Source organism: Neofelis nebulosa, chromosome 15 (genome assembly GCF_028018385.1).
Source record: "Neofelis nebulosa isolate mNeoNeb1 chromosome 15, mNeoNeb1.pri, whole genome shotgun sequence".
In the NCBI taxonomy this organism is placed as follows: domain Eukaryota; kingdom Metazoa; phylum Chordata; class Mammalia; order Carnivora; family Felidae; genus Neofelis; species Neofelis nebulosa.
This window is the reverse complement of record NC_080796.1, coordinates 9,898,858-9,917,514: the sequence shown is the minus strand read 5'-3', so window position 1 is coordinate 9,917,514 and position 18,657 is coordinate 9,898,858. Positions and strand designations below refer to the sequence as shown.

Genomic DNA, 18,657 nt, shown 5'->3' with positions numbered 1-18,657 from the left:
CTTTACTAAGGAGAGGATGACACATCCCGCCACCGAGCCCCCACCCCCACTGCCAGAACAGAAGGACCCAGTGGGCCCTGCCCCGCCCCCACAGCCCAGCTTTGAAGGCTGAATGGGCTCTCACCGCCCTGTGGAGACCCGCCTCGTCCTCCCACCGTGAAATCCAGCTATCACCAGGAGCCGGTACGCACAGATTCTCCTAAGAATTACCCTTTTCTGAAGAGCTTGATTTCTCTAAGACAAGACTCTTTATCAAATCTAATTCACAAAACAAAATGGATAAAAATTACCGCACAAAAAAGGTCAGACCTGCTTGCTTGTCTGGTCTTTGCAGTCCTGGTGGTTTTCACTTTTTGCTTTCTCACAGTTTCTGTTGATTGAGTGTCATCTTTCTATGGGTTACAAGTTTGGAGAGAGAAATCTTCAGTAATTACATATCCGCAATGTAAACTGAATTCTATCCTGAGTCAAGGAATACCGCCAAACGGTGCTAATGAATTCAGACGCAACAAGTCCCAGATGGACTTTTTTTTTTTTTTAATGTGTGTTTATTTTTGAGAGAAAGCGAGGAAGGGGCACAGAGGGAAACAGAGGATCCGAAGCAGGCTCCAGACTCTGCACCGACAGCACAGAGCCCGACGCGGGGCTCCAACCCACAGATTGTGAGATCATGACCTGGGCTGAAGTTGGCCACTTAACCAACGTGAGCCCCCCCCCCCCCCCCGGAGTTTCAGTAGGAACTCTGGTCATTCAGGGGCACTCTTCATCCCCATCCATACGTTCAATGTGTCTCCAAGGCACACGTTTCCTTGTCCGCTGCCCTCTGTCCAAATCCAAGCTCTCCTCACCTCATGAAGGAACAGGCTACCAGGGACTACTTTTCCTCCCCAGAATTCATTTCATCCTTCCTTCAATATGCACGTGGCTGGGCAGCAGTATGTAAGGAGCCCCCGCCCCCTGCATGGCCACATTCTGGGTCTCTGCAGTCCACAGTCTTCCCTTCCAGGAAGGCCTGCTTCCTTCACCTTCTATCTAGAGGGCTACTTGGGTATAAATGATTCTTACCAGGCTGTGAAATAATTACGTGTGGTTTAGCCTCTTTAAACTGAGCTCCTGAAAGACAAGGCATTTGCCCAAGTGATTTCCATGGGCTTCTCTGCCCTCGCATAGTGACTGGTCATAGCAGATAATTCAAGAAACGCTTTTGAATTAATGTTGCTAACTAGTTCAATCCATGAGCTGTTTTCATTTTAGGGTTATCGCAGTCAGGTGATTGCACAACTCTGAAACACTGTCCCTCCAAGTGTGGTCTACGGGTGACACCCCGGGAGTTCATTCAGGGACCTCTATTTTAGATAAACACATCCAGAGAATTCTGATGAGATGCTAAAAGTTAAAAACCTCTTCCCCAATAGGTAATCTAAACCTCAGCTGCCAGTAATACACCATCAGCGACACGTCACAGACGTGTCAGAGGGAGGGCGCCCCAAAGTGCAGAGAAGGCAATTTAGGGCTTTCAGTATAAATGTCTGCTCTTGTAAATATTTTTAAAGTTTATTTTTATTTATTTTTTGAGAGAGAGAGCAAGGGAGGGGCAGAGAGAGAGTGGGAGACAGAATCCCAAGTAGGCTCTGTGCTGTCGGTACAGAGCTGGATGCGGGGTTTGAACTCACGAACTGTGAGATCATGACCTGAGCCAAAGTGAAGAGTCGCTTAACCGACGGAGCCACCCAGGTGCCCCAAATGTCTGCTCTTCTAAAAGAGGTTTATTTAGGAAACGTTGCTTAAAAAAGTAAAGAGCACTTTTTTTTTTTTTTTGAAGAGAGAGTGAGTTGGGGAGAGGGGCAGAGGGAGAGACAGGAAGAGACAGAGACAGAGAGACAGAAAGAATGAATCTTGGGGCGCCTGGGTGGCGCAGTCGGTTAAGCGTCCGACTTCAGCCAGGTCACGATCTCGCGGTCCGTGAGTTCGAGCCCCGCGTCAGGCTCTGGGCTGACGGCTCGGAGCCTGGAGCCTGTTTCCGATTCTGTGTCTCCCTCTCTCTCTGCCCCTCCCCCGTTCATGCTCTGTCTCTCTCTGTCCCAAAAATAAAAATAAAAAACGTTGAAAAAAAAAAAAAAAAAAAAAAAGAATGAATCTTAAGCAGGCTCCATGCTCAGCACGGAGCCCGATGCAGGGCCCGATCCCACGACCCTGGGATCATGCCCTGAGCCGAAATCAAGAGTCGGATGCTCCACCCACTGAGCCCCCCAGGCACCCCAAGAGCATGTTTAAACAAGCATACAAAGGAATAAAACACTTCTTACCAGTTCATCTCCAAGTCTGGATGTATTGGATGTGTTTTTCTGCCTGGTCCGTAAAGTAGGCGGTGAGAAGACAAACTGAGAAGATAAATCTGAAACTAGTTCTTGCAATTGTGCTGGAGCCTCTATTTTTTTAGCTGAAGAAAGGTAGGAAAGAACAAACACACATTGTAATCCAGGTCTATGTATATGTATCTCCAGATCTGTTTTTTCTAAAAGCTTGCAACAGAGGATGCACGCTGGAAAGACATGAACATTTCCAAGCCTGGAAACACTAACAGGGACACGGTGGCCACTTGAGGAGAGACAAACGCAGGGGAAAATCTCAACACCATTTGGGTAAATCCGGCGTGCAGAACATTTAATGCCCCAAACTAAATAGTGCTACGACATAAAAATTAAAGAATCAAACCCAGAACTATTTTTCTAGGAGTGTTAACCGTCACTGCTCCTCATACATTCTGGGGAAGGAAAACATCAATCTTCTATATAACCTGAGCTAGTTTGCTTCATAATCCCTACTATTCCAAAGATGACGTTTTTATTTATAAAAGTAATTTTATCTTCAAAGAGACTCAAAACTTTTTTCTTTCCAGATCATTCTGAACTAGTGGTTCTGGCCAAAGGAACAACAGAAAAGTTCACGTCATAAAGGGAAAATGGAAGCAGTGAAGGCAACTAGTACAGGAAAAAACAGGCTGATTGATTGGAAGATATTCCATAGATAAATAAAAATGGTTTAATTAAGAACTGGCCCAGAACATATAACTAAAAACATCATAGACGTTCTCTCAGATTTACATTCACCATCGGGTCTCCGGATCAAAGGCAATTAGCAAAGTCACGATGGACGTGGCAGGTGCGGCCAAACCAGTCTGCCACAGGTTAGATTCCAGCTTCTGGATCCTCTACTTGTGGGGCCAAAGGCAAATCAGATAAAACTCTCTCTGCCTCGGTGTCTATAAAATGGGATCACTGTATCGGGACCTACGGAGTCGCCGTGAAGATTACAGGGTTACAAGAGTGGGGCGCCCAGCAAGTGCTTTGTGGAGGTCTGCACTGGTCACGGAATCATGACTTTCAGAATTTACAAATCATAAAATAAGATTCTCAAAGTCTGGTTCAACGTTACTTCACCGACCGGGACAATCAAAACTTCTGTAAGACGTCAAATTCTGCTTTTTAAAGCCTAGGATTCTTAAAAAGAAAACAGAGGTGAGGTCAGAACCAAAAGTCCTCTCTGCTGCCTGCTGATAACGGGCAGAAATGGCAACAGCTGGGGTTGCTGGTAGTGCCCTTCCCCTTCTGACGTTAAAAAGGAAACGTATCTATATTCTTTTTAGGAAATGAAAACATTCGGTTCTCTGCAGCGGCTCTGCCTTTTCAAAGACCAGCTCACGCTCTTCACCTCCGGTTCCCCCTGCACTGCAGAGGGTGATCGGAACTAGAAACCTACACTACCACGTGCCAAAGAATCCGGCCTCCACCACGCCTTCCACGCGCTTGTATCAGCCAGACAAGACTTTGTTCTACCTGTCGGCATGTGACTTCCTCACCCATCTGTCTCCAGCGCTACTTAAGGCTTGAGGAGTTCCAAAGTCCTGGCTTCAGAGCCAGGAACGTAATGGTAGGCAGCTTTAACAACTCTGAGCAGCCAGCAGGAGTTGGCTCCACGGACACTTATCCTGGGGCGGGGGGGGAAGCTCCGTGTCCCTGAACTTCCGTCTCCCGCCGCAGACAAGAGCACCCCTCCCCAGGGCTGCGGAGAGTCAGATAAGCCGGCGAACATACACCCACTCCGGCCTCAGGCAGACGGCGTGCCCCTCTTCAGTAACTGTTGCTAGCAACAGAAATTACACAAAGTCCACCGAAACGCCACGCTTCGCGTTCTTCCGACCAGCGAAACACTCCTGACTACATTCGGAGCAGTGGTTTCTTCGATGGGTTTCGATTAGAGGACTTTCTGCATCTGCTCCCTGCACTTCCAACCCCTCCCCGAAGAGCTTTCAAAATACAACTTAAGTCAGCACTGGGGACAGAGGCGCAGTGAGAGGGCAGAAGGATGGACAGAGCCTCCGTGGGGGGTGGCCACCCCAGTGAAGGAGCCACAGAGCGGGGCACTGGCATCTTCACTGCACACGGAGGAAAAGCAGGTTCAGGAGGGCTATGCGGCCCCCTCCCCCCGACCCGCCCAGCCAGTAAAGTGGCAGAAATGACATCTTGCACCCCCCCCCCCCCCCATTTCTCATCACTTCTCACCAGAAGGGGTCTCTTTTTACTACTAGAAAATCTGAAAACCATTCAAATACCTACCAGGAGAAATCGTGAGCAGCCTGTGGCCCGTCAGCGGGATGCGACGCCACCCAGGAGCCCTCAGTGTGTGAGTGACAAAACACACAAGCATCTGAAGATACTCAGCGAGCGAGGGGGGAAGCAGAATACACAGCTGTACACACATCAGGCTGTTGGGTTTTAAAAAAACAAACTACAGGGGCACCTGGGGGACTCCGTCGGTTAAGGGTCCGACTTCGGCTTAGGTCACGATCTCATGGTTCGTGAGTTCAAGGCCCGCATCGGGCTCTGTGCTGACAGCTCAGAACCTGGAACCTGCTTCGGATTCTGTCAGTCCTTCCCCCACTTGCCCTCTCTCTCTCTCAAATATAAATAAGCATTTAAAAACAAACTATACCTACAACGGGAAGAGACTGCGAACACTGGTTATTGGTCCTCTAGATGACTTTTCTGATTTTCTATGGCAGGCATGAATTTATTACAGAAAAAGTTACAGTTAATGGGCACATGGAGGGAGGATGACTCTGCAAAGGTGACAAAACTCAGAATTCCTGAGATGTCTGCCGTCTGTACCAGAACAACACACAACTTCGGTGTTGGCTGCACTGTTCTAAGTCACGAGGAAAGCAGAGAAGACTTGTGTTAATGACCTTCTGCTCCCCACACTGCTGCCTTTCGGTAATTTGAGCTCTAACAGAGCAGCTTAGTAACGTGAGCTGCAATGAGCGTTCTGTTCTGGGCAGAGTATGGGTGTGGCCCACCTTTCCTAACACCAGGAAGAACTGAATTACACAGGACCGCAAAATCAAAGATCTGACTTTAAAACACTGGGAGGGGGCAGAGGAGACCTCTTACAACCACAAACTATTATTTTTTTTAATGTCTATTTATTTTTGAGAGAGAGAGAGAAAGAGGAGGAAGGGCAGAGAGAGGGAGACGAGGATCCGAAGCGGGCTCCATGCTGACGGTGGAGGGCCCAATGTGAGGCTTCAACTCCGAAACCGTGAGATCATGACCCAAGCCAGTCAGATGCTTAACAGAATGAGCCACCCAGGCGCCCCAACCACAAATTATTTTTATTTATTTTTTAAGTTTCTTTATTTTGAGAGAGGGGGAGAGGGGGAGAGAGGGAGAGAGGGAGAGAGGGGGGGGGGAGAGAGAGAGAGAGAGAGGGGGAGAGAGAGAGAGAGAGAGAGAGAGAGAGAGAGAGAGAGAGAATCCCAAGCAGGCTCCATGCTGTCAGCAGAGAGCCAAATGCGGGGCTCGATCTCACGAACCATGAGATTGTGACCTGGGCCAAAGTCAAGAGTCGATCGCTTAACAGAGACAGCCACCCAGGCACCCCTCAAATTATTTTTAAAAAATGAGGACAAGCGCCCTTTCCTGGGCCCAAGCTATGTTAATATAATGGATTACTGCATAAATATGGAAATTAAAGAAGTGCTTGTGCAGTGAATGCTGAATATAGAAAATTTCAGTTTGCAGATTTTTAAATGGCTTATCTCCCCGTGGCCTTCCTTGAGTCAGGAGGCGTCTAACAATATGGGTCGTTCCTCACTGCGTTTGTATGAAAAGGTTTAAATAAATACAACAACACAGTCACCTCCTTCACTCACCAAGTCCCTGAGCTGCTTTGCTGAAATTAACATCTTAAACCTTAGGTAAACAACCGCTTCTATCACATTTGCAAAGAACTCCCGCACCCGGTCTGTCGGGCCACAGCACTTTTTAGATCCTTTTTCTTGATTGCCCGCTTTACTGAAAAATCCCCCTCCAAATCTTAACAGCACGGAGACATCGTAATCTCTTTGTTATTCTATGTAGACCTATGCTTTAGACCTAAATAGTAAGAGGTTCTCATCACCCCTTTGGGAAGGTGTGCCCTGTACCAACCCAACAGTGCCTCATCGGCGCAATGAGGCAGGCTGGACAGGCAGCCGAGCCAACTGGGGGGGGTGGCTACCGGGAGCACGCATTTAGGTAATCTGCGTCCTAAATGACAAAATGTTACCACTCCTTCCTTCCCCTCCCTCCAAACAATCTGAAGTTACAGATATCAGCTGGGTCACGAGCCAAACACGGCTGCACTTAGATGAAAAATGCTGATTCTGTGGGGGGAGAAATTAAGTCACTGACGGCAGAATGACGAGAGGATACTATTCCAGAAGATAAAACCCATGACAAGTGCATTATAGGATTTAAAGAGTCCTACTGGACCAGAAAGTTCTTGAATCTAAGATAAACCTTGAAATAGAAAATCTTTAAATTTTACTATTAAAAGATCAAGACTGTTTTCTTCTTTGGAACAGGGAGGACTTCTCTGTAACTACTAATCATTTTCAGGAGAAATAACCAATTACAGTCTTGAATTGAACTGTGCTGAAAATAGAAGACGTTGTGTGAGATGAAAATTGTGCTTTGAACACAAGTAAAAGTACCTTTCTCTTTCCTTGGAGCCTTTGACACAGGAGGAGAAAAGACAAACTCCGTTTCTGGTTCCGAAGCGTCCAGCAGTGAGACGGCCTTGCTGGCCCTAGTCCTCCTGCCGCGCGCGGACTGGGTCACGGCCACCGCGGCGGGCACTTTGGCTTCTGGGTCACCTGGTTCCTTTGGGTCTTCGCCCGTGCATTTTTCTGATATTAAGCGTAATGCACGTGTCTGGCTTTGATTTTCGGTCCTTTTTGTAAGCTTCCTCTTTGCGCTGGTCACTGTGGCGAGTTCCTCCGCTGGCACGGAAACGGACTTTTCTAAAGCTGGCTTCCCGGCATCAGCCCTGCCACCTCTGGCTGGGGTGCTCCTGGCGGACCTCCTTTGGCGGCTGGGAGTCTGCGTCTTCTTGGGACTCCTCACTTCCTTAGCGGCCTTAGATCCCACATCTTCAGGTGGTTTTTTTCTCGGCCTACCCCGTTTCCTAGGCAGATCCGATTCGGTTTCAAGAGCCAGCTGGGATGTGTCACGTTGACAGTCTTCCAGAACATCCGGCGTGCTGACTTCTCTCTTTTTGGCCCTGCTCTTGTGCTCAACAGGCAGTGCCTCTTCAATGCACATGGGAGCTGGTTCGTACCCTACACTTCTGGAAGAGCCGACGTTAGCACTTCTCAGTTTTCTGGTGCTTCCGCCAGAACGTGCTCCTTTACTGACTTTTACATCTTTATCGGCCATTTCAACACTGTCGGCATTTTCTACTGCTTTTTTAACGGCTCTAGGAGTCTTTTTTGTAACAGGTGAAAGCTTACTTTCTCCATCTTGCTTATATCCCGTGGTTTCAGAAGCCCCTAGTTTAGCACTTCTCAGTTTTCTGGTGCTTCCGCCAGAACGTGCTCCTTTACTGACTTTTACGCCTAGATCTACCATTTCAACACTGGCGTCATTCTCCGCCGCTTTTTTAATTCTTCTAGGGGTCTTTTTGGTGACAGATGAAAGCTTAACTTCCTCAGCTGCCGGCTCCAGCAGCGGAGAGGATTTTAACCTCCCGAGTGAGCCACCCGGAGTGGCCGGTGGCTCCCGTGCCATAGGATGATCACTTTCTGAAGTGTCTTGGTGGTCTTTTCTTTTCCGTCCTCTCCGAGGAGTAACAGAATTTTGGGGTACTTGCTGGTTCGGAGACGCTCCTCTGACGTCAGAGCAGGCACTTTCGGAAGCCCCAGAGAGGTCCTTCGCTCTCCTCGCTCTCCTCCCGCCCGAAAGCCCCGGGGTGCCAGGGGTGGCGACATCCGCGGACTCCTCCTGCTGAGCTGGTCTGACACTCAGGTTTTGGACGCGCTGTCCTCTCGTGCGCGTTCTAGAGGAAATCATGTCCTGCGTCTGGCTCACGCTTACGGTCAGTGTACTGGTTTCCTGCACAGTCTTCGGCGTAGATCTGACTACCTTGCCGGGACACATTACCTTCTGGCTTATTAAAGGTAAGTTGTCGTGAATGGACGGTGGTTCCACTGTATCTGAAGTAATTTCTTTACTTCTTGTGTCTTTAATCACATCTAATAAATTTTCTGCAATGGCTACTTTAATGGGTTCAGGCACATATGGTAACGTCTCCAGCTTCTGGGACTCCCGGTCACTCGCGGTGACAGACACGAAATCTGCGGCGTGTCCGCGACCACCATTCTCCCCGCCGCACGCGGGTTTTTCCTCCGCTGCCGTGTTCGCCGCTGTAGCTAACACGTTAGATGCGGCAGAATCACCTGTCTCAAACTCTCCTTCTTCACCTTCCAGTATCAAGGTAAAGTTGCTCTGCGCCCCAAAAAGTTCCCCATCTACTTCGGCAACGTCACACTCAGCGGAGTCTTTATTATCAGGCAAGTCACAGAACTGCCGCTCAATGGTATCAAAGTTATACTGGAGCTTAAGGGCCCCTGAGGGATACAACTCATTAAATGAAAGATCGTTAGCCTCGTGTCCCGAATCTTGAACTCCAAGCTTTTCATGTTCAATCACCTAAAATGAATTAAAGAGAAGAGAAGGGTTAAAGGATTTTCACGCATTTATTTGAAGCTAAAGCACAAAGGTTTTAAATAATCATCTCACATCTCACCCTTGGTTTATGAGCTGTTAAACATAAACTACACTTAATCTGGCCTATGCTTATGGGTTTATTTTATAAAACGTCCATTTAAGCCATCAGACATTATTACTCAGTCAAAATAACTAGACAAAAAAAGATTTTGAGATTCTGAATGGAATTAAAATAGAAATCCCACATTTCCCTAGCTAAAAAAAGACAGTCTTTATAAAACCTTGAAAATTATCACGATGCTAACAACAGCTGTGAGAAGAATTTAAAGGACTTATTCTGTTCTCACCCAAGGAAAAAAAATTAACTAGAGAGAAAGAAACAACCCCCAAATCGCATTTTAATGGGAATCCCCACATTACCTAACTAGCCACACTTTTTCTAAACAGCACGATCCCCATAAGGTTGAAGAAGAGTTCACCTACATAAGCTCCCTTGGGCTAGACTCAATCCTCTTGCCTTTGCTGGGGCTGCATAAACCATGAAATTCCTAAGGCTTTCAAGTTCAGTACCTCTCTTGCAAGGGTTTGGTGGAAGAAGGAATGGTCCTTGCATTTACCTTTTGGTAAGGGAAGGGGAGAAAAAGGAGGAGGTAGAAAGTAACAGAGAGATCTCCTGACCAAGAAGGTAGAACATTCCCACCCACCTAGACAATGACATTTTCCCACTCCCCAAACATTCAGCGAGGAGAGACTGCAAGTAACCAGAGACGCGGGCTCCCACTCACACCACACCCACAGTTTTATTAGCTTCCCAGCTGAAAGAATGGGAACTATGGCCACCTATGTTACAGTGAGAATACTCACGAATACGAATACGGATAAGCACCACACTATTGTGAGTTAAGAAACTTCCCAAATACGACCCAGTCACATTTCTATAAATTAGAGGTGTTTTTGCTTCATCTTAAATTCATTTATCGTACAAAGGTTGCCCATTGATTGTAAAAGAAACGTGACGGAATTTTTAGAAAGCAAGTCGTATTAAATACCAAAAAAAAAAAAAAAAAAAAAAAAAAAAAAGAATTAAAAAAAAAAAAGAAATCCTTTCTCAAGGGCATAGAGGTTAAACCCCAGCCAACTGGTTATCATTCTCCTACAAGTATGCATGGGGGAAAAAGTTCTATTTAACTGTATTCAATTATTTTCAAATATAGGCTCTGAGTAGTTTTGATGCCATATGTCTCTGGAGTAGCCAGGGCCTGTTTTCTCATGGCTAAAAGACCTTTCATTTGAACCAGATACTAAGCAAAAATTAAAACTGTTAGGGGTGCCTGGGTGGCTCAGTCGGTTGAGCGTCCGACTTTGGCTCAGGACATGATGTCAATGGCTCATGAGTTCGAGCCCCACGTTAGGCTCTGTGCTGACAGCTCGGAGCCTGGAGCCTGCTTCGGATTCTGTGTCTCCCTCTCTGTGCCCCTCCCATGCTCGTACTCTCTCTCTCAAAAATAAACATTAAAAAAAATCTTTTTTTAATTTAAATTGTTAAAATTGTGACTTCACATAGCCTTTTGGTTTTCATGAAAAACAATTTCTCACTTAAAGGATTTATTCTTTTATATTCCACAAAACAGTCACACTTTTTTTTTTCACGCACGTTATTATAAAGAGGCTTTTAGATAGCAGTCAGGTAAACGTATACATTAGGTTTAAACTACGGTTTGAAACCTAACTAAACCACAACTAACAAGTAAAAAATTAATGTTTTTACATGAATTTCTTGAGTATCTGGAGGACCGTCAGAGACAGGAGGCTTTTCTTCTGGAAAGTCAACACTTGCTTTCAGCACATCGGCTGCTACTTCATGATCTTCTTTTAAGGTCAGTGCTATTTCTTGGTCAGACTTATGACCAGAGGTAACGGGACTTTCGGAGGCAACAAGCCCCAGGTCCCCAGTGTCACCATGGACGTCAGACGCAGCTGAAAGACAAACGAGAGTTAATCCTCCAGGTTTTAGACGGAAAGAAAACCAGAAAGATACACACCACACTATGTGAGAAGCCACAGAAAGGTTAGGGCCGTGTTGCACTGGAGACTGTTTCCTTGAAAACCAGACATATTGCCACATGGCTTCTGACATCTGACGGGAAAAGCCAGTGAGGGTTTACATGTGAATCCCATCTCTTCGGTATCCATTCGGTTTAAACAACACAGACTTGCTTTGACAGCGGGAGTGGGGAGGAGCAGAGAGAGAGGGAGACACAGAATCCGAAGCAGGTTCCAGGCTCCGAGCTGTCAGCACACAGCCTGCCGTGGGGCTGGAACCCAGGAACTGTGAGATCACGACCTGAGCTGAAGTCGGATGCTCAACCGAGTGAACCACCCAGGTGCCCCTGCCCGGGTTCTGTTCAACTTGGATAGAATTCTTGCTCTTACTCTGAAACTTCAGTATGAACACGACTGCTCTGAGGGGCTCAGATGTTTGTTCTCCATTCAATTAGCCTGGAAACTTCGTCAGGTGACTAGTGGCAACCAGCTATCCCCGCCGAGCGGTTACAGAATGACGCGAGGGACATGCAATCAGGGCTTTATCTCGCTGGAAAAAGACTAGATCTCTTTTGGCAGAAAGCATCCAAATGACCACAAATACACTCTACCACTTAGAAAAGCTAGAGGGGAGTTGAGGGAGGGCGACAGCTCATCTAAACAAAACAAAACAAAACAAAACAAAAATCCTCTTTATCTTTGCCAAAGACTTACTAGCACTCATAATTATTTATATGCCATTTGGGTTTGTGAATGACACAAAATCCCAAACACTCTGCGGCAGGTGGGCAGGGGGGTGGGGTGGGGGGGGGTGTCTAACTTAAAAGCCTTTAGAATTTAACAAAAATCAATAAAAAGGTTTAAAAAAAAAAACAAACAAAAATATTTTCACACTTTTAATAGATAATGGGGCCAGCAGTACCCCAAAGACGCAAAGACAGCTTATAAAACGAAATGAAGGCAGCTGTCGCCTGTCCATCCGGCAGAGGAATGGGGGAAGCATGCACTTTACCTTCCAACGGTAGGTGTGTGAAAGCGCGAATAACCTTCCCTGGAGAAAATCCTAGAAATCTGTGCATAATCCTTGACCTGCCTGGGAAGCTCATGGTTTGGAACTACTGAAGAGAAATACTGACACAAAATGTGCCAAGATATGGACACACAAAAAAATTCAAGGCAGAAATGAAATGGCAAAACAGAAATGGCGATCAGCCCGAATGTTCATCAATAAGCACGAGTTAAGCCCACCACAGAACATCCATACGAGGGAACACGACCACGACTGTTAAAAAGGACAGGGTCAATCTATATTAATGACATAGGAAAAAGTCAGAAGTTTAGTGCTAACTGAAAAAGAAAGTTGTTTTGGTAATAAACTGGTGATGATTTATAATTATAGACATTTATTGAGCCTTCATTTTTTAATTGAGCTTTTCTTAACACTTAAAGGTATAGATATTTTATAGACAAAGCAATGGGAGGTACAGCCCATAGCCTTTACATATTAAGTGTGGAACTAGGTTATGAATCCAAGCAAAGCCTCCACATTTACCTTCTCTTCCCACATACGCAGGAAAATATGCACCCACACACAAATCCAGGAAAGATACTTTAAATTGCCAATAATGGGTCCTTAAAGTAGATAACCAGGTTATGGGGATTTCTACTTGGCTGGGCTCTCCTCATTATTTTACAATAAAAGTATATTACATCCTAGGGGCACCTGGGGGGGCTCGGTTGGTTAAGGGACAGACTCTTGCTTTCAGCTCAGGTCATGATCTCGTGGATGGTGGGATCGAGTCCCATATCAGGTTCTGCACTGACAGTGTGGAGCCTGCTTGGGATTCCCTCTCTCTCCGCCCCTCCCCCACTCTCTCAAAAATAAACTTGAAAGAAGACATTACATTCTTAATGAGGGGAAAAAAACAAGTTTATTCAAGGCTGTCCTAATCCCTATTCATAATGAGACGGGCAGGCCGTATTATAGTTAACAGCATGGGCTCCAGAGTCAGCAGCAACATCATAACATTGTACTGTTAGGTGATCACGCAAAATGCTAAGTTCTGGGCATCGCCATTCAAGATGCCTGCTTTCCCCAAATCCAGCTGGAAGCTGAGGAAAATGTTCCTCTCTCACCTCTATACAACCAGGGTCTAAGAAGAGGCACTTAAAAAAAAAAAAAGTCATTGGATTAAAAAAAAAAAATCAAACGAAGTCTATATATTCGTTAACTTCCCTAGAGTAAACGCAGTTGTTTGTGATTATTTTCTAATAGTAAAAAGCCAATCGTGGCCTTAAGTTATTACAAACACAAAACCAGAAGTTGCCCTGTGTAGACACCTCAGTCCCAGGAGATCAAAAAGCAGATATGCAGTCTGGCTGGGGATTGAGAACTTATCTTCCTCTCTTTGATGTTCTGAAGGAAAATATGTCCACAGAAACCATTCTAAGACTTCTACTGTCAGACCACAGAATGCCTTCAGAGAGACTCACTTCCCTTAGCTACGGAATCTGACCAAAAAGGAAGAACTGTGATAAGAAAATCTAGATAACAGGTTCCTTTGTTCTAGGAACAGAACACTCCTAAAACACTAAAACAAAAGAATTCTGAAGGCAAGAAAATATACACGCGTACTGTTACCTGCTCTGAGTGAAGAGGAACAGGCCGCGACAGACACTACCCCTTCGTCTAGAACCGGTACCCGGGATTTCAGGGCGACGATTTTCCTTTAGAAACAGAAGTACGTCCGTGAGCGTGTACAAAGACCCCCACCTGCTCTTACCTGTGTTAATAATCCTGCTCCCTCTGCCACATGTCATTTTGGTAATGAAAACTGAGGTTCAGAGAACTGAATACCACCCAAGTTCATTTTGAAGAACACTGTAAAATTTGTAGGCGAATTCAGAAACAAGCAGTGCTGGATTCGGTACTCCTGTTTTCTAGTATTTTACTCTGCTGGCAACAGTGGCATGCCGACCAATATAAATTTACACTTATGCCAGTTTTTAAATTACTGTGGGCACATCCTTAAATAAGTCTACCAGGTATTATGGAGTATCTCCTGTATACTCAGTAAAGTCAGGTTCGGTATTTTAGTGTCATCTAAAAAGAGGATGATAAAACAGTGGGAGACAGATGGGACCTGTATCACTTGATCAAAGTTAAGTTCTGGAAATACGGGGACAGTGATCCCTTCCTATGCTGAGCTGGCCTTTCACCCAAACCCAACTAAAGCATGCTGCCTTTGTAAGAGGGGACAAATAAAATTAAAAAATAAATGCAAGAAAAAGCATGCATTTGGAATAGTATATATATTGATTTCATAGGTGTATTTTTAAGACTCATCTCACAACGTTAAGCTAACCAAGAACCAACGGCTGATAAATTTATATTTAAAAAGGACACAGCTTGTCACGATGGGGACTATCCGCCCAGATTATTACCCATGGTGACCACAAAGTTTCTTGTCACGTGACTGCGCTTTGCTTTGTAACTGTTGCGATTAACCATCTAACCCACTGCGATAAATATTTTCATTAAAACTCAAGAAACATGAGAATGAGATAAGACAATCTAGATAATCCTTTCATCTTATGTCCTCCCATTTTTCTATGAAAGCCTGGCAAAGATTCCAGCTAATCAGGATTTCTCTTCTCGGAAGGGCAGCACGCGACTGAGGTCACGTAGGAGACGCGACCTTCATGATACCGATTTTCGTGGGTGCTCTGTGAACTCTAACAGGCCCGACAGGGCGATGAACCATGGACAGCATGACATGATCACACCGTGTGCACGCTAATTCACCCTTACGACTTCGAGATCAAAGCTGCCACTTTTCTGTTTCCTCTGTAACAGTGTTGCTCAGGGTCCTGATGTGCGAGGTGTCCGCCTTGCGACCCGATGAAGAGCTTCTGCCAGGTCAATCAATCACTTCACTGGTCGGTTCGGTGACGTCCAAGAAGGGACGTGGTGCACTGACTGATATTCTCATACAAGCTGCCTGTCTGTCTCGTCACAGACCGTGAACTGACTGGGAACCGGCGTCAGTATGTTGGAGCACACTGAGCACCACTGCCCAACACCATCTAGGACACCGCCCCACCCTCCCCGACACCATCTAGGAACGCTGCCCAAATGTGCAAACGCCGAACAAAACTGGTGGGGGGGGGCACGGTGGTTCAGGCAGTCATTCAAAACCAGAAACTCGGCCGGTGGAGTCTCGGATTCACCGGACGGCAAAAACAGCACTGCCTCTCCTACACTCCATCCTGTGCTACAGCAGACGCACCTCATCGGCCTGAAGCCACCAGAAATGGGAGGGTGTGGAGGAACGCACGGCTGGAAATCCAACTCTGGTCCTCAACAAAAATGGGATCACCAAAGCATGTAAGAGGAGATCTGCCTCAATTCATCATGACTTCATAAATTCAGGTAACGTGGAGTCTCATTCTAAGATTCACGGTAACTACCCAGTAGCACACACTGGACCCAAAGAATGTCCTTCCTAACAGAAACCGTTACTGAAATGGGAATGTCCAAGATCTAAAATAAAAGCTCATCTACGCACGAATATTAAACAACCGGTTCACCGTTTTATTACACTTTGTTAACACGGGAACTTTTCTCCACTAACTTACCCTTCGTGGGCCGCTGGTACACCGAGGGAAGCTTCGACTCCTTGAACGGGGCTCAAGTGACTGAACTCGGAAAGTTCCGCCTCTGCGACTAAGAGGTCCTGTGTCTCCGCCTCTTCCAAAGGGCCTGGAAATCACACGGTGGAGAACACTTACAATGATTTATGCCAAATGTTTAGCGATTCCTCACAGTCCTTCCTGGACGATTACTTTCGAACACGTTTGGTGGCTCCGCTTTTTTATACCGTTAGGTTTACTCCCCGGCATCAGAATGCCACAGATCCTTCGAGTTCTCTGAGCCCAGTCCAAGAGCCCCCTTAATCCACACCTCTCACTTCTGGCTTAACGTGCAAGTGTTGTACACAGATCGACGCACTTAGTCCTCAGCAGTCAAAGTGGTCGAACTGTCCCCCCACTTCACAGAGAAGGAAACAAAGGCATGAGGTCACATCTTATCCCAGGCCTAGTAAGGAGCCGAGATTCCAATGTAGTCAGTTTTACTCTACAGTTTGTGCCTCATGATCCCCCATGAGAACAGAAGTTTCTATTTGAGACTGCCTGATCTTTTCAGGAATCATCGATGAAGATACTGCCATGAACATCTTCATGTTTTATCATTCAGATATTTTAGTGGAACCGAGCACATCCAAAGTGACAGATGCTATTCACGGGGACAGCCCTAGGCCCTTAGAGCAATTGCCAATGCCTGTGTTTGTGAAACAGACATCAGAGCCCCAAAGAAACCACTAGGACACAGATTTCTATAGAAGTATTTAGATTAACAGTTTTAAAGTCAGGAGTTACTTTTAAATGCGCAGGGGGTCGAAACATACAAAAATGGGCTAAATTTCTGATGCAATCTTAAGCCAAGTCTCTCTCCTCTCTCCCCCAGCCCCTTCCATGCCACCTACGATAGCATGTAACAAACAACAGTCTAAGTGCTTGTTCGTTTATCTATAGTCCACTAGGCTCTAAGTTACCGATGGGCAGGGCCAGGTCTGCCTCACTATCTGACTCTCAGCAATGAGCCCACACAGAAAGAGCCCACCTGCTGCACATGCGTTAGGGGCTCAAAATCTTTCCGATGGATAAACATAAAGCTATAAATTCATGGGCCCAGAGATTATTTTGGCAGTGGGGACAGTGAAGAGCACGAGCGAACGACCTGGTTTCTGAGCAGCTTTCTAGAAAGTTGAGGGTGCTGGACAAGTTAAAAACCGTACCAATCTAGTCTGCAGAGTTCGTATTGTTACTTCTCAGAGCCGTAAGAGGGCCTGACGTCACACCTGTGTGCGTTGTGCCTACAAGCTAGTCCGCTGTGATCATGTGACTGTTCAATCCCGATGCTTTTCTTACAATGGAAGAATTCTATTACAAATCTTGTGAATATCGGGAAATGAGTTCTTACCCGTTTGTTTCTCCAGGTCTGGAGGAGTTATTTCTGATTCAAGAACGTCTGGATCACTGTCCTTCTCTGTCTGTTCAGTCAAATTAGCAATTAATTCTGTAGGAGGGCTCACTGGCTTTGAGGCCACAAAAAGATCTTCCAAGTCTCCTGGGGATGGCGCGTCCTGGTACTCCAAGGTGGTCTGGTCCGACCTGGTTGAGGTACCGCTACTTTCTTTGCTCGTGTCCAGTTTCTCCAAACTCTGTGAGGCCGTGTCCTCCAATCTCACGTCCATTTCTCGATGGTCCTTTTCGGGACTATTCGGGGAAAAGGCTGCTGTCCTGTCTTCGCTCTTCAGCCGTCTGTTTTCTGCCGGAACTCCACATTTATGGAAAGGTGACGTAAAAGATAGTCTTATTCTGCTCTCATCTGCCCCCTGTCAAGTAAGAGGTTTTGGAAAAAAGAAAATATTGACTAGTAAAAAGAAGTCGCAGTCGAGTCTCAGCTCGCCACGCTCTCCAATTTTGGTATTTGTCTAGATTCTCTCCTCAGTCAACACTCGCTCTAAATCCATCTTTCCAGATACAGATACGTGGCTGTGAATGTTTCCCTAACTGGTAACAAGGCAGTTTTTCCAAAAGACTAGTAAACACAGGAGGCAAGATGGCCCACTGCCGCCAAATGGTGTCCTATCAACCACAGTGGAAGTCTGACAACATACCCGCCTAAACAACCAATTAAGGTCTCAGTAAGAGAGAGGATGAATAAGGTAAGAAACAAAACATGGGCTAAGAATTAGGAGGTTTCTGCCGCCAAATAGCTATTTGATTCTAGGCAATTTACTTGGTGCTTCTGGGCTGTATTTTCTTCACTTGTAAATGATGGGTTTGGCTCGGCCAATACCATGAGTTTCTTTCTGAACTAATGTTTTCTGATTTCATGACACTCTGCGAGAGTGCATACAAAACTCTGGAGTGGTATTATTTAAATGGATTTATCGTTTTACTTGTAAAAGCTAATATATTCTTATTAAGTCTTTTTTGTTCCAACTATTAACAGGCTTACTTCAGCAGTCCGTTTTGTGGCCACGCCTTCTTCCATGAATGAAATTCTAGTTTCTTTAAGTCGCAGAGGAGGGGAAAGGGACCTTCCAGGCGACAGAGACGGAGACGGTAAAGGTGATGTTCGAAGACCAGACCTTAGGATGGACTGAGGAGTGAACTCGGCAAATCCAGAGGAAGCGACTGACATGGCCAGAGTTTTAGCTTTCTGTGACAAGAAACAAATGGGATTCCACCGTTAGTATTTGTAAAAGACACTTACAGAAGGACAGACAGGGTCAACCAAGTCACAGCGGTGGCTATATATGCTCATCTCCAATAAATACATCAATGAAAACTTTTATTATGGATTACTGGGAAGAAAATACAAAATTCTACTCAGAGGTTTCTATACATAAGGCTCCAAGACATAAAACTGCATCCACAATCATTCTAAAGGCCTTGGTTATTCCCAGTTTAAGTTACACTTAAAAAATACAGTGTA

General features: G+C 45.8%; 1 protein-coding gene across 4 annotated transcripts in view; it reads right to left on the bottom strand.

Annotated features, from left to right (window-relative positions):
- The window catches only part of AHCTF1 (AT-hook containing transcription factor 1), a 79,934-nt gene that overhangs the window by 966 nt on the left and 60,311 nt on the right, over positions 1-18,657 (bottom strand). For all 4 annotated transcript variants that reach the window (XM_058700942.1, XM_058700945.1, XM_058700944.1 and 1 more), the window contains 8 exons: positions 18,178-18,381; positions 17,134-17,548; positions 15,729-15,852; positions 13,732-13,817; positions 10,816-11,024; positions 7,034-9,029; positions 2,307-2,440; positions 310-392 (listed from right to left, as the gene is read on the bottom strand). In XM_058700942.1, coding sequence (XP_058556925.1) covers positions 310-392; positions 2,307-2,440; positions 7,034-9,029; positions 10,816-11,024; positions 13,732-13,817; positions 15,729-15,852; positions 17,134-17,548; positions 18,178-18,381 — 3,251 coding nt within the window. The remainder of the gene's footprint in view (positions 1-309; positions 393-2,306; positions 2,441-7,033; positions 9,030-10,815; positions 11,025-13,731; positions 13,818-15,728; positions 15,853-17,133; positions 17,549-18,177; positions 18,382-18,657) is intronic.